Source organism: Stegodyphus dumicola, chromosome 5, assembly GCF_044657685.1.
Source record: "Stegodyphus dumicola isolate Sdum_Otavi_A_Nest chromosome 5, ASM4465768v1".
Classification (NCBI taxonomy): Eukaryota; Metazoa; Arthropoda; class Arachnida; order Araneae; family Eresidae; genus Stegodyphus; species Stegodyphus dumicola.
The window spans coordinates 122,065,288-122,080,091 of NC_140772.1; the positions used below are offsets into that span (position 1 = coordinate 122,065,288).

General features: G+C 31.0%; 1 protein-coding gene across 2 annotated transcripts in view; it reads right to left on the reverse strand.

Annotated features, from left to right (window-relative positions):
* mRpL28 (mitochondrial ribosomal protein L28) overlaps positions 1–14,804 on the reverse strand; it is a 99,819-nt gene that overhangs the window by 12,358 nt on the left and 72,657 nt on the right. For both annotated transcript variants that reach the window (XM_085817006.1, XM_085817007.1), the window contains one exon: positions 3,418–3,481. In XM_085817006.1, the coding sequence (XP_085673132.1) occupies positions 3,418–3,481 (64 nt within the window). The remainder of the gene's footprint in view (positions 1–3,417; positions 3,482–14,804) is intronic.

Genomic DNA, 14,804 nt, shown 5'->3' on the forward strand with positions numbered 1-14,804 from the left:
TGTAAAAACCGATGGCACCTCCAAAAGGGTTTTAGGAGACGAAACGGAGACTAGTTTCTCCCCACCCTGAATTTAAATTAAAACTTGGTGCTTGGGGATTCAAAGCATTTGTAGCCACACTTGTGGTATTTGGAGTACCCGAAACAGCTGGTGTGGTGTTATTAAGATGTCTCCTGGCTGTTTGGTTATTTCTAAATCTCTGTTGACCCTGTCTAGAGCGCTGATTAGGCACAATATTTGCATAACAGTCTCTGCTAACATGCCTTATTCTGTTGCATCTGTAACAACGAGGCTGTATGGGTTTTGAGACAGTACTTTGTGATATTAAACTCTGCACCTGTGTTTGAAGAGAACCCATCATTTTAGTAAGCTGAGCTATATTTTCTTGTTGCATTTTAATAGCTGTAGTGAACACTGAGTTGGTTACTGATGGTGTTGTAACTGACTTTTCGTTTGCTGGCTTAGCAGCATTCACCGCTCTAACCTCAGCTGTTGCAAAATCACTACTAGCATGGCTCTTAGCCCACATGTCTTCCTCAATAATTGCATGCTGTTTAGCAGATGCAAAAGTTTTGTGATTCTGTGGCAGCAACAAGCGTCGCAAATGCAATCCTTCGATAAACACTGACAGAAGTAAATCCTGCCTCTGTGCTTCTGCTGCAGGGTCACTGCTTCTTTCCACTGGTACAATTTTGTACGAAAGAGCCTCTATACGTGCTGCAAATTGGAGCACTGACTCGTGTGGTTTCTGAAAAGCCTGAATAAGAGCACGGATGTTAGAGTGCAAATTGTGCAATGAACTGAACCTCTCCTTCAATGCTTTCACGACATACTCAAGACTGGCTTCTTTCTTTAACCTAGGATTATTCCTAATTAATTCAGCAGCCTCACCTGCCACCTTAACTCTGATCACTGTTAACTTGTCTTCATCTGACCAACCCACATGAGTGGCAATGAGATCAATACTATCTAAGAAGTCATTCAGACTAATTCCTTTGTCTGCACCTGAGAACAGAGGAAGAGAATCCAGAGGATCAGAACCAAAAACTGATAGAGCCATGACTTCTTGACTCTCCTCCCAGTCTATCAAAATATTACTAGCCGCTCTGGCTGCTCATTTTGACACTTTCTTTGGCATTTTAAAACTGCAATCAGCAATTGCCAGCACATAAAAGTAGGGATGTATCCCAATGTGTGATTAACAAGCATGCCTTCTAACCTTATGTTGTAAACATACAGTTGCAAAAATGTGAACAGTAATCTTCAAACTCAATATGTAAGAATGCAATACAAAATTTTTGCACATAAAGAAAAATACTTAACTAAACAAATTAAGGTACTGCGTGAAAATGTTTGTGTTTGGATACAATAGTTTCAAAGTCCATAAGTGTATCCGTAGCATACTGTTATGCTCCCTCAAATAATAAGTATAAAATAAGCACAGTAACACGACCACTGTGTAGGCCTGTCACTGTAACCCACTAACGAGTAGGGTTTCAGTAAAAAGCCTAGACATGTGGAAGAAAGCTTTCACATAAATATGCAATACTACACATGACAATCACCAGTCACAAGTCAAAATTAAGTTCAATTATAAGTGCAAGCCAAAAGGTGGTGCAAAAATCCGAGCACAAAAAAAATTGTTAAGTGCTAAGTTGGTTCGAAAGGGAACGGCACCAATTTTGTTATGTGCCTTTTAAAGAGACACAGTAACACACTAGAATTAATAAGCCAAATAAAAGAATATAACCAAACTTGTTGTGTAGCTCAAATTTTGAATAATTACAAATTAAAATTTTGATTTTTATGAATAATTTAATTATATTAAATTCACTACACAACACTATGAATTTTAGTGGTATTATTACACATACAACAGAGTTTTCTTTTCCAACAATTTGTTTTGGTTTAATATACACATAATGTTAGGGTTTGGGGATCCCCAAATCCCCATGCCACAAGGAAGTGGCAGACAGACAGCCGAAAGTGAATGTTTGGCATGGAATGCTACATAAAAAGAATTTAGAACTATTTATCTTTAATGAAATAACAATGACAGCCAGAGTTTACTTCGATTAATTAAATTTGTCTATAGCTGGAGGACCGTCATTCAGAGGTCACTTTGTCACATGCCAAAGTTGTATAACTTATGGCACTTTTCACAAAAATTTTAAACTTTGCTTGTAAAAGTGACCTGTGTCAAAGATATACATTGTTCCATTGCGAAGCAACAAGCTGTTAAAGATCTTCAAGAACTTGGTGAACACTCTGCATTTTTACCGAATTTTTTTTTTAAATGGGATAGCAAACTGAAAAATGAAATAATAGCTTTACTAATTAGATAACTGCACAGCACAGTCCTTTCTGAAAACATTAGCGGCTCTTTCTGCAAATATATAGTCTACCATTTAAGCTTTAGTTTTAGATTATAAAAACTTTCTAATTTCATTACAAAAAAAAAAAAAAAAAAAAAAAAAAAAAAAAAAAAAAAAGAGCTCAGTTAATGATTAACAGAATTGAATTTTGTGAAAATGCAAGTGCTTTGAAGGAGATAAATCAATATCTCAGTTAGAAGACATGCATATTATAGTAAGTGCAAGTGTTAATCTCTTAAAATCTGTTAAAAACTGTTTTAGAAAATATGGATTTATGTAGAAGAAGCCTTGAAGGAATTAGAAACTATAGCTAATGTTTCAGACATTAGTGAGGGAAGTTGTGAGGGTTCATATTTAGAATATGCGTCAGTTCATGACAATAGTAAAACAATATTTATAAAAAATGATTATGTAAATGATTATTGTATGTATTATATATACAAGGAGAACTGTGTTAACAAACTGCAAAAACTGACTACAAAAATGATACATGAAAAAGTGATGACATGCACTCATTAATCAAATCTAGAAAAGCACAGTAAGTTCTAAGAAAAATTCTTGAACTGAGAGCTGCTGATCTAAAGAGCTATCAGCAATTTTACAAAACTGAAAATAAAATTGAAAAACTGTTGATGAACAATATGAAATGCATATACACAGAATAATTTTTTGTAAAAGATAAAATTTCATCAAAAATGTAATTATAAAAAATGAATTTAAATATTGTGCAAATAATTGAATTTTAGTATTAGCTCTTAGTTATTGTTTTACAAGATAGGTTTAAAACTCATAACAAAGTCCGTAGTACATGAATTGCAGTTTATTTGAATTCAGCTGCATAATAAACTCAAGCATTTGGAATGGAAGTGATTTTTATAAGTGGTAGGTACTGTATATCTTATTTTTTTCCCATAAATAAAATACATCAGCCCAATTATTTATACTGTCAATAGTAAAACTATTATCAAAAATTCGATATGAGATGTAATTTTTACATCTTTTGATTAAATTTTTTATGGATGATTTTCAAAAGCCGGCTTACTTTTCTTCCACAGACTCTTCAGTTTGTCCCGCTTCTTCTTTTTGATAACCAGACTCGCTCTTTGCTATAAGACAGAGCAATAAGCAATACAGATACAGTTCAATGTGTAATATTTATTTTATTTTAATGTTTCATATAATAATAAATCTCTTTCATCATATACTTTACAAGAACAAAATACCGCACTATCAAATATCAATGTTAACAAAATCAAATAGCAAAGATCTGAACATAATCCTCCCCCCCCCCTCCTCAACTAACTTAACATACATTAATTTACCATTACATGTAGCCTTTTTCAATTACAGAGAATTTCTACACTGAAGAAATGTGAATATAAAGAGGGACAAAATCGAATGAGTGACAAAGCTAAAATAATTACTCTCAAATTCTGATAATTTATGTATATGGCAAGAAAAATTTTGTAAAACAATAATCACAACTGTAATGAATTAAAAAAAAATAGGATTAAGCAGAGTGAATATATCTGACCTGTATAATAATGGAGTATTTAGCATAGTCTAGAGATTATGAGTTTATCCACAAGAATACATAACGCAGTTCTATACTCTTTATTTCATATAAATAAATTTTTATTTTATTAACTACTTTGGACAAGGAAAAACTATTTAATGCTATCCTGGTTTCCTTGTGATAAATTCTATTAGGTGATGATATTATATAAGAGTCAACATCTAGAAGAACAACGAATATTATTAACAATTTTATTTATATTTTGAATTTTCTTAAAACAGGGCAACTTTGAAAATGTTATAACTCAAACTCAATAATTCAGTTTGATTACTATTAGTATCCAATGGTATCAATTACAATCCTTAAGAATGTTCTAAATACACAAAAGAGTACAGAAAAACATGAGTTTTTTAAAATTCATCTTGAGTTGATCAAAAATTTTAGTTTTATCACCTTCAGAGTGAACATCTTCATAATGAGGGGTAGTCATATGATTGGTAATATAGAATTAGATACATACAGGTACATATTTATTATTAATTTGTAAAAATTTTGTTTCATTTAGTTTGGATTTCATAAAGATGGAAACAATTCAAATTAATGAGATGGATGAATTTGCTTTTGCTGAACAAGTAAATCGATATCAGGTTCAATAGACAAGGTTGCAATTCTTAACCCTCTAAGCAGCAAGGCCATATATATATATATATATGTGGCCTAGAATATTTTTTGTGATATCTGTAAGAATGTATATATACGTGCATATTAAAATATGTCAAAAAAATTAAGGCAATATATCAAAAGTACACAAATACAGGTATGAAATGACAGCAGCGTTTTTACATTAAAATAAAAATAATAATTTGTTCTCATAGTAGTTTTGGGAAATTTGCGCTTTCTTAGCGAAAACCCTGGCCGCTCAAACGTTTAATGCATTTTCAAGATGTTTGTCAGTTATCTTTGTCCTATTTTTGTTTTTTGTATGCTTCATTCTTGAAAATAATTGTTAAAAAATATAGGTACTGCCAAAAGCTGAAGATATTATTAAAGCATGATTGTGAAAATTAGGATATTTATCACGAGGTAGGTAATCTTTATAAAACTTTTGTAAAGAAACATTTTCAAATTTTTCTTTCAGTTGAGTGTCACTTTGCAGTTCAATGCATTCCATTTGAAGATAATTTACTAATTTCCAGAGAGAATGGGGTAGAAAATATGTTGAAATACTCTTCATTTTTTTGAAAATCTTGAAATCTACTTTCAAACTCTTGAATTAAATCAAAAATTAATGCAGCACATTTTGTGCAAATTACAGGTTTATATGCAGCCAAAGTACTGAAATGTGTCAAATCTTTTATTATTATTTGATTTTGCCAAAATTTTAACTTTCTTTCAAACACTGTTATTGTTTGGAAAATATTAGTAATAACTTAATTTTTTTCTTTGAAGTCTCAAATTTAAATCATTCAAATGTTCTGTTAAGTCTACAAAAAAGCTAAATCTAAAACTCAATCTTCGTCTTCAAATTCAGTCACAGGTTCCCCTTTTGTTTCTATACATATTTTTATTTCAGTTCTTAAATCATAAAATCTTTTGAGCATTTTCCCCTTACCGAGCCATCTCACTTCTGTATAATAAATAGCATCTGCAAATTCAGTGCCCTTTACCAGAAGAAATTGTCTATGATTAAGTCCTTTTGCTCTTATAAAGTTAGCAGTTTTTATAACAATGCTAAATACACTTTCCATTTAAAAAAAATTTTCCACATTAATTGCCCTGATGTACAATACAATAATATGCCATTAATTGCCAGCAGCAACGGCTTCATTATTAACCATTTTAACGAGTCCCCCATTTTTACCAATTTTGGCAGGGGCTCCATCGGTTATGATAACTGATAAATTTTTCATAGGTAAGGAAAACCTTTTCATTGTCATTTTTAATGCATCGAATAAATCTACAGACTTGGTTCTGCCCTTTAACGATACTAAAGCAATCATTTCTTCCGATTGCCAATTGTGCCATATCAGAAGCATCAGTGCTTTCGTCCATGGCTAATGAATAAAATATAAAATTGATACATTTGCTTTTTAAAGACTTTTCAACTGAATTCCCCAACTCTTCAATTCTTGTTGCTATAGTTTGGTGTGATAAACTGATTTTAGAAAAATCCAACTTTTTTTCAGGGCAAATTATGTTTGCTATGCTTTCCATACATTTTTTTAATAAATTCGCTATCAATAAAGGATTTTGAATTTTTTGCTGTTAAATTTGCTATGACATAACTTGCTTTTGCAATGTTATTATTTTAAGTAGCTGTCTTTAAAAAAAAAAAATTGTTCAGATGACAGCCCTTTTTTTAGTTCTGTTATTTTACCTTTATGGCAAATGGTGAGATATAAATCATATTTTGCGGCATGCTTTTGACTATATAATGTCGTTTCACATTGTAGTCTTTAAAAACTACCACAAAGTCCCCTACACATTAAGCAAAGCGCTTTACTATTCTCCTCAATAAAAAAGTATTTCTCCGTCCAGTTTTCATTAATCTTTTTTATATTTTCATTTTCAATTTTTTTTCTCTTGTTTTTTTAATGACATGAAGGCTGTCTAAAAAAAATTATATATCTTTATTTTATAAGCAAATATCTATAATGAATACGAATTAATCATACCTTTTAAAGAATTTCATACAAGAATTAGGAACTTAAAATACAATGCAATATACTGCATACAAATATTGTAATTCATCGAAAATTTGTATACATATTTAAAATTTTTAAAAGTTTAACGAGGGTAAAAAGACATTGACAATTAACAGTTGATTATTTTTGGAAATACAAAATCGAGTGGATACACACATAATTCAAAACATATTCTGATAAATTCTGATGTGTGGTAAAACATACCACATGGAACGGCTTTAGAATGTAGTTAAATATTTTACAAGTTGTGAACTTTTGTGAATTGCAAAAGTATAAATTGAACTACAAGCTAACTAATTTGTACAGCTAATAATATTACTTCTAATTATGTATTTTTATTATTTATAAACCTGAAATTCTGGTCCCGCAAATGACAAAGACAGTTCCCGCCAAGAATAAAAGAAGCAACAGTACTCAGGGCCCAACTTAGCCTAATTGGGTCCTGAGCAGAAACTTCTTTGGGGCTCCCCCTCTGTTTCACTACTTCAGTAATAAAGAACCAAATTTTATGGAGGTATTTAAATTTTTCACCTCATTATAGATATATAACAAAAAAATTGACTAGAACCTAAAATAGCTATAAAGCTGCCCCCCCCCCCCCAGCGGTCAGGACGAAATATCGTTCTATCCATTTTATTGATTATTTGGCAATTCTATGTCCATCATTAAAAGGATATAGCACATCTGAAGAGCCAAAATTTGACAAAAATACTATATTTAAATTTATAATTAGAAAATGTAAAGACTTTTTTAGCAGTTTAAATTAATTAACGAAAAATACCGTACACAAGTCCTATGCACTTAGAGAATAGGCTAAAAAGCTTTCTCAATGCTTTCTGCATCGTCTTCATAACATAAATGCATCTGGTTCTGCCTCTTGTTAGTCATAGTATGACATATTTTTTATCTGATATTTTATTTAAAAAAGTTCATTACAGAAGGAAACATAAAATAAACTTTCTGTTTGATTTGGGGGCCCTTTTCTGATGGTGGGGGCTTGGGACAACTGTCCCGTATGCCCCTGCCTTAGTCATACTCTTATAGTACTTCTTTACAATCATATAAACCTGTAGCGCCATCTAGGTGCAACGAGACATGAAATATGAATATTACAATATTCTTAGCCTACATGGAGAAAAAGCGGGCTATGTATTGAAAATAAGAGAAATTAACTTACGCACACCATTTTCACATAACACGTATTACGAGACAGATTTCACATCCTGTGGAATAGCGGGAGCTGTATGCAGAGGGTTTTAATACATCATGACATACTAAGATATTTTTATTTTAAAATAAATGTCAACAAATCGAATATATATGAATCAAATCCAAACATTTATTTTTTTAATAAAAATGTGTGAATTTAAATACTTTCATTATTTGCGTATTATGCCGCGCTTTTGACACCCATGCTTTAAAGTATCATCTCCACATTAGTAAATTTAATTTCTTCACCTGATTCTTGCATATTCTTTTATAGTTAGTTAAAATAATTAAAAAAAAAAAAAAAAAAAAGAAAGAAAGAAAGAAAGAACTTTCCACAATAGAGATAAGCAAATTTCCTTATAACAAGAATTTGCAGTAAAATATAAAACTCCTCCTTAAAGGATTCCTTTTAAAAGGAAACTGCTCTCGTAACAACTTTTATATGTAGATACTAACACTAAGCTTTGAATTTCACTATCATGAGATAAACTATGATCCTAATCAGTAAGTTTCAAAAATTAAATCCACAAAATTATCTAATGCCATTCTGCTTTCTTAGGCTATTTCTATCTTAGCCATGCCTGCCATATTACCGATTCTCTTTCATTCTACTTTTCCAACTCAAAGTGCACATATTTGTATCAAATCATTGTTTTAAGCTATAACAGTTGTATCTATCATTAGTTGCTCTTTTTCACAGAATTTAATTGATGTTAGCTACTTACACAAGCAAAAGATGCAGTGTATGGTTTTTGTATCAATTGCATGATTTCTTTGGAATGAATTTCCAATACATATTCTCATGATTCATCTATATGTAGAGATATTGCACTATATAACACCACTTTTCATGATGCATAGTTTTATTTGAAGAAAATTATTGTATTCTCAAAATACCTGGTAGTGTTCCAATTATAGAAAATCATATGGTTTCAGTTTTATTACTAAGTTAATTCACATTAACTTAGTAATAAAAGTTATAATAAGTTATAATAACACAACAAATGCCATAAAAACTTAAATGCAAATATGTTATTGGCATGCTGTGGTTTTTACAAAAGTTAATTCACAAAAGTTATAATAACACAACAAATGCCATAAAAACTTAAATGCAAATATGTTATTGGCATGCTGTGGTTTTTACAGAACAGGACTAAGCATGAAGAAAAATTTAAATACTCTCTAAGATGACTACGCATGAATGAAGATAGTGGTCATCTTAGAGAGGTGAAATTCAGTACTAATGTTTATTTATGTTCTTGGAAATAATGGTCATTTTGAGAGGTGGTCGTAATAGCAGTGCTTATTGTATTCTGAATACAAAGATTAACGAGTACAATAATAATTTATGTGCTTTAAAAAATTTAAGAAAATCAGATAAAGAGGTGAAGTCAATGTGATCATACCATAATAAATAAACCATTTTTTTTAATCTGACAGGTGTTAAAATAACAATTAGTTAAAGCTTTTTTTTTATCAAAAAGAGGATGAGGTCAGCAAAACAGATTATTTCTTAATTTTATTACTGATCACTTTGAAATTATACAATATTCCACTTTGGAATGATGGGTATAATGTTTCATGCTTGTATGCACAAAGACATGCAGAGTAGATATCATTATTATTTCTTAGTCTTTTGAAAATAAATTAGTCCGAAGAATATGGCAGACAATCAAGATCACAGGGTTGGGATACTGGCAGCTAATGAGCATGTTGATCTGAAAAGCTTCAGAAGCTGCTTGTGCATGCTTTTTAATAATCTTTTGAATGAGGAGCAGTTTTTCTGTATCATTTCCCCCTTTCTAGCTTAAACTTCAAATTATTGTACTGATATATTTTACTCTAAATTTGTTCACATATCAAAGAACATCCTAATGAAGAAAAACTAAAATACAGCATTAAAAGTTAAATTAATTTTAATTATAAATAGCATGAGAAAAATAAAATATCTTAAATGACTTATCTTAATTTGTGACCTATTGCCAGCAGTAAACAATTTATCTACAATAGCTAGGGGAACAAGTGACCTAGTTCTTCCTGTATAAAGCCAACACAATTTGAGCTCCTTCTGACTACTCAAATGATAGACAGTCCCAAAAGCAGTAAAATGGTGTTCCTTTTAATAGTTTTTAATGCTATGTAAAAATATACATGAAAGTGTTCATGCATTAAATGTTAGGGGTATCTAATGTGCCTAGTCTCTCTAGTCCATTGACCACATGCTACTGAAATATGTATTACCTGCAACATGTTAAATAATTATCATTTGTTCTATTCTACTGAAAATTGAACAAGTGTTATAAGAACAAATCCAAAAAGGCAAAAATACACAGCAAGAATAAAAGTACACGGTTATACAAAACTGGTGATAATAAATACTGACAAGTTATTTGACAATCTAAGACACGTCTGCATACGAAAATTAACTACTTTTAAGGACCTTTAAGGACCACCAATGGAAAAAAAAATTAAGGACCTATCAGCAAATTGGAATTGAATAAATTAATGATATTATCTAGGCCCGAACTTCACTTTTGTAATACTATCCCAAGCATAAAACAAATCTGTAAGTAGGATGCACTATTATTAAACATAATTATAAAATACATTTGGGAATAAAATAAACTTTGTAAAATTTATCAAGCAGCATTAAATATTTTACACTTGTAATAGTTGGATATATTTTAAAGAAAATTAATGGCATTTTATTTACATTTACTAATAGTTAGCTTTATGTCTATTTTTTCTTTTATGTCTTATTTTGTGACGCACTTGCTCAATCTAGAGATTTAGTAAACAGCAGCTTGATGTTACGTCAAACAGAATAAGTTAAAATGAGAAGTAAAACTACAATCAGCAAGATTCGTAACAGAAGATTGGCCTCTGTTGCTGCTAGTCTAGAGAGAGACCTGATGATTCTGATGCAGTTACTGTGGCAGTTAGTTCCTGGAATTGTAACCCAGTTAATATAAAGGTTCCAATAAGCTAATAAAGAACCAGAGGTGATAAGTCGCTTTGTATTATTTTATGTCTCATTAGCTGTAAGGAATAACTTTTACATTAATTTTTATATTTTTGTGTTGCATTTTGTGATCAAAGTAAGGATTAACGAAAGGCAATAACTGGTTTTAACATACAGAGATAACTTTTAAGGGTGAACAATTACTTACCAACAATTAAATTAGGTAGTTAGATACTCTTAGTCATCATAGATTTACATGGTCACTATTAAATTTTATTTATTTAAAAAAAAATATTTGACAAAAAAGCACTATTAAAATTGCAATCTAATAACATTTTATAGTTTAAAACACATGTAATTTATGCCATTGATTGTTAAATGATATTAGGATAATTATACACTAAAAGCTACACATTAAAGCAACAACACATAAAATAGTTATGCGTCTTTTTAATTTGAAACCCAGAAATGTTGGCTAATTTATATCAATTTTCTTCTCTTTAAGCATCTTTTTTAACAATAAGAAGAAATTTGTTCCAATACACAATGAAATGATCCCACTAATTTCTGCTTTATCTCTTAACTTGTCAATTTCTCAACAATGTATCTATAAGGTTTTATGTGAGCTGGTAAAAATTAAATAGTCCCAAACTGCTGACAGACGTGAACCAAATTATTGCTATGTCAGAAAGTAACTACAAAGTCAGATAAAGGTTTAAGTAAACCTCTTATTTAAAAAGACCTTAGAACCTCTTTATTTAAACAGAATTCAGAATAAAAGGGCACTCTATGAATACAGAGACTTTGCCAGAGCATATAACAATGTACCTATAAGGTTTTATATCAGCTGGTAAAAATTAAATAGTTCCAAACCGCAGACAGACATGAACCAAATTATTGCCATGTCAGAAAGTAACTACAAAGTTGGATAAAGGTTTAAATAAACCTCTTATTTAAAAAGACCTTAGAACCTCTTTATTTAAACAGAATTTAGAATAAAACGGCACTGTATGAATACAGAGACTTTGCCAGAGCATATATTGATGACATCACAATTTTTTCAAAGGACTGGAAATTTCATATGGTTCATTTGGATATGATGTTTAATAAGTTGGAAGGGGTTTGCTTTACAGTCAATATCAGTAAGTCTGATTTCGCCAAACCGCAAATCAAATATTTGGGTCATGTAATGGGATCTGCAAAACATCAAGTGCATCCTGAGAAGATAAAAGCGATTTCCAGATTGTTAAAACCAACCGAAGACCAAGAAACAACATAGAAGTTTACTAGGCCTATGTAACTATTATAGAGACTATATTTTAAAATATTCTGAATTAGTATATCCACTTGCTGAACTTACAAAGAAGATACCTGAGAAAATATTATGGAAAGAAGAGCATGACATCGTTTTTGAGGAACTCAAGAATGCTCTGATTAAAGTTCCATCACTGTATACACCAGTTTTGGGGCAACCATTCATTACACATTGCGATGCCTCACAAATAAGAGTTGCAGCATGTTTATCACAAAATTTCAATCAACCCAATTATCCCAGTCAGAAGTTAACTCGAGCTCAGCAATCGTGGTCTACTATTGAAACAGAAGCATATGCTACTGTGTGGAATTTGAAACCTGGATTTTTGGATCCAAAGTTGAACTTTATAACCTACCATAATCCTTTACCTTACCTGACAAAACATGCACCGCAATCATCTAGATTACGGCACTGGGCTTTTGCGTTGCAAAAATACGAAATAGACATGAAACATTTACCAGGAGTCAAAATGGGTAATGCAGATGCTTTATCCAGACTGATAGAATAATGCAATTATTTTTATTTATTTATTTATTTTTTTATGGACCAGAAAACATTTATGGACATTTCATAAATATGAGCACCAGGCTTTGTTACCAGAATGCGTTTTTAAAATATTGTTAAAAATGAAAAAGTGTTAAAATTAGTAAACCCACTGAACCACCATCATCTGATTTGGAGATGCACAAAATTATTAAATGGTGCATCGGCGTAAGGAATTAAGGCTTTGTGAAGATTTTAGGTGTTCGATCCAAGTGTTTCGATTTCAATGGATATTTCATATTCAAGTGACAATGGAATTCCAAATAAAGGTAGGGAAATCTTAAATTAATTATTTAGTGATTATTTGTAGTACATTAGTAAGTATTTATTATTGCCGTCGTGGGTGTATTTAAATTAAATAAAATGGAAGAGAAGTTAGATAGATTGAAACGTAAACGTTCCACATTGAGATTGTCTGTTACTAGGTTAATTAAAGTGATTGAAGATAAATTAAAAATTGAAGGAGAGGAAAATTTGATTAAAGAATTACAAGAATTCTTTGAATTATTAACCGAAAAGAAAAATAATTTGAGAACGCTTGATGATGAAATACAAGAGTTAATTGATGTTAACTTAATTGAAGAAGATTGTAGTATAAGCGAAGAATACAATGACAAATGTATAATTGCTTGTAGTCAAATTAAGCAGTTTCTAGGTACGGTTACCGCAGTACCGCCAGCGAGGAATCCCCAAAGTTCTGATTTAAACCAGTCTAGTGGTAATGGAATTTTGCATGTAAGTTCCAGTTCTAGTGGGAGTAGTACGCTGAAATTACCAAAATTAATGATTGATAAATTTTGGGGAGACCCCAAACAATGGAATGAATTTTGGAATAGTTTCGAAAATTCGATACATAAAAACGAAACGCTTCCAAAAATACAAAAATTTGTATACTTAAAAACATTCTTAACGGGACAAGCTTCGAATGTTGTGTCAGGCTTTGAGTTAACAGAAAGTAATTATGATAGTTGTGTAGCATTACTAAAGGACAGATATGGTTGAAAACACCTGATCATTAATTCATTCATGAATAAAATTCTCAATTTAGAAGCCGTTAAAAATTCTGCTAATGTAAAGGCTTTACGTAAATTATATGACGAATTAGAAGTTTCGATTCGTAATTTGGAAACTTTAGAAGTAACTTCTGGCTCATATGGACATTTATTAATTCCAATATTATTAAAATTAATTCCGGACGATTTAGTTTTGGAATTTAATCGGCAAAGAGGATCGAAAGATAAAGTTGAAGTTTCGGAATTAACACAATTTATTAAAACGGAAATAGAATGCAGGGAAGTTTCAAATCTAGTATTAAGCGAAAGGAAAAATCCTGTGCCTCTGCGAGTCGATCAATCAAAATATGAAACTAGAAAATATGTAAAAAATACACCCACGGCAGTTAACCGAAAATGCATCTTTTGTGATAATTTGCACGAGTCATTTAAATGCAAAGCGAATGTTTCTGATAAATTAAAGAAACTAAGATCCGAAAACCGCTGCTTTTCTTGTTTTAAAAAATTCCATACATCAGAAAGGTGCAGAAATAAAACTAAATGTAATAAATGTGGCGGTATGTATCACAATGAATCGATTTGTACTAATAAATCCCTTGTAAACAAAAGGTCGGAACAAGGTTATTCCAAAAATGAAACTGAATCTCTGACTTTGAATTCTGAGGAAAGAAATAAAGTTCAAAACTTAAAATTGATTGCTTCTGTTCCTCAAGATGATAATAATAATGACTGTAATGCCAGGGAAATATTATTACAAACTTGTACAGTTTATGCTTGTTCTAAGTATAAATCAAAATTAACTAGATTAATTCTTGATCAAGGCAGTCACAGATCCTTTATAACGAAAAAATTGGCCGACCATTTAAAACTTACTCCAATCCGTTATGAAAGACTTTCTGTTTATTCATTTGGTGCAACGAAGGCAATGAATCATTCCTATCCGGTCGTTGAAATCGAAATTCAGAATTGGAAACAAAATAATAAAATAAAAATTGAATGTTTGATCTCGGATGTTATTTCCTCGGCGTCCATCAGTGTGCCTAGTAAGCAAATTGCACACTTCATGGAGCATATGGGGTTGCAGATCGCCGATTGCGCAAGAAAAAATAACATAGATGTTGAGATATTAATTGGAGGGGATGAATTCTGGAATGTAGTTTATTCTG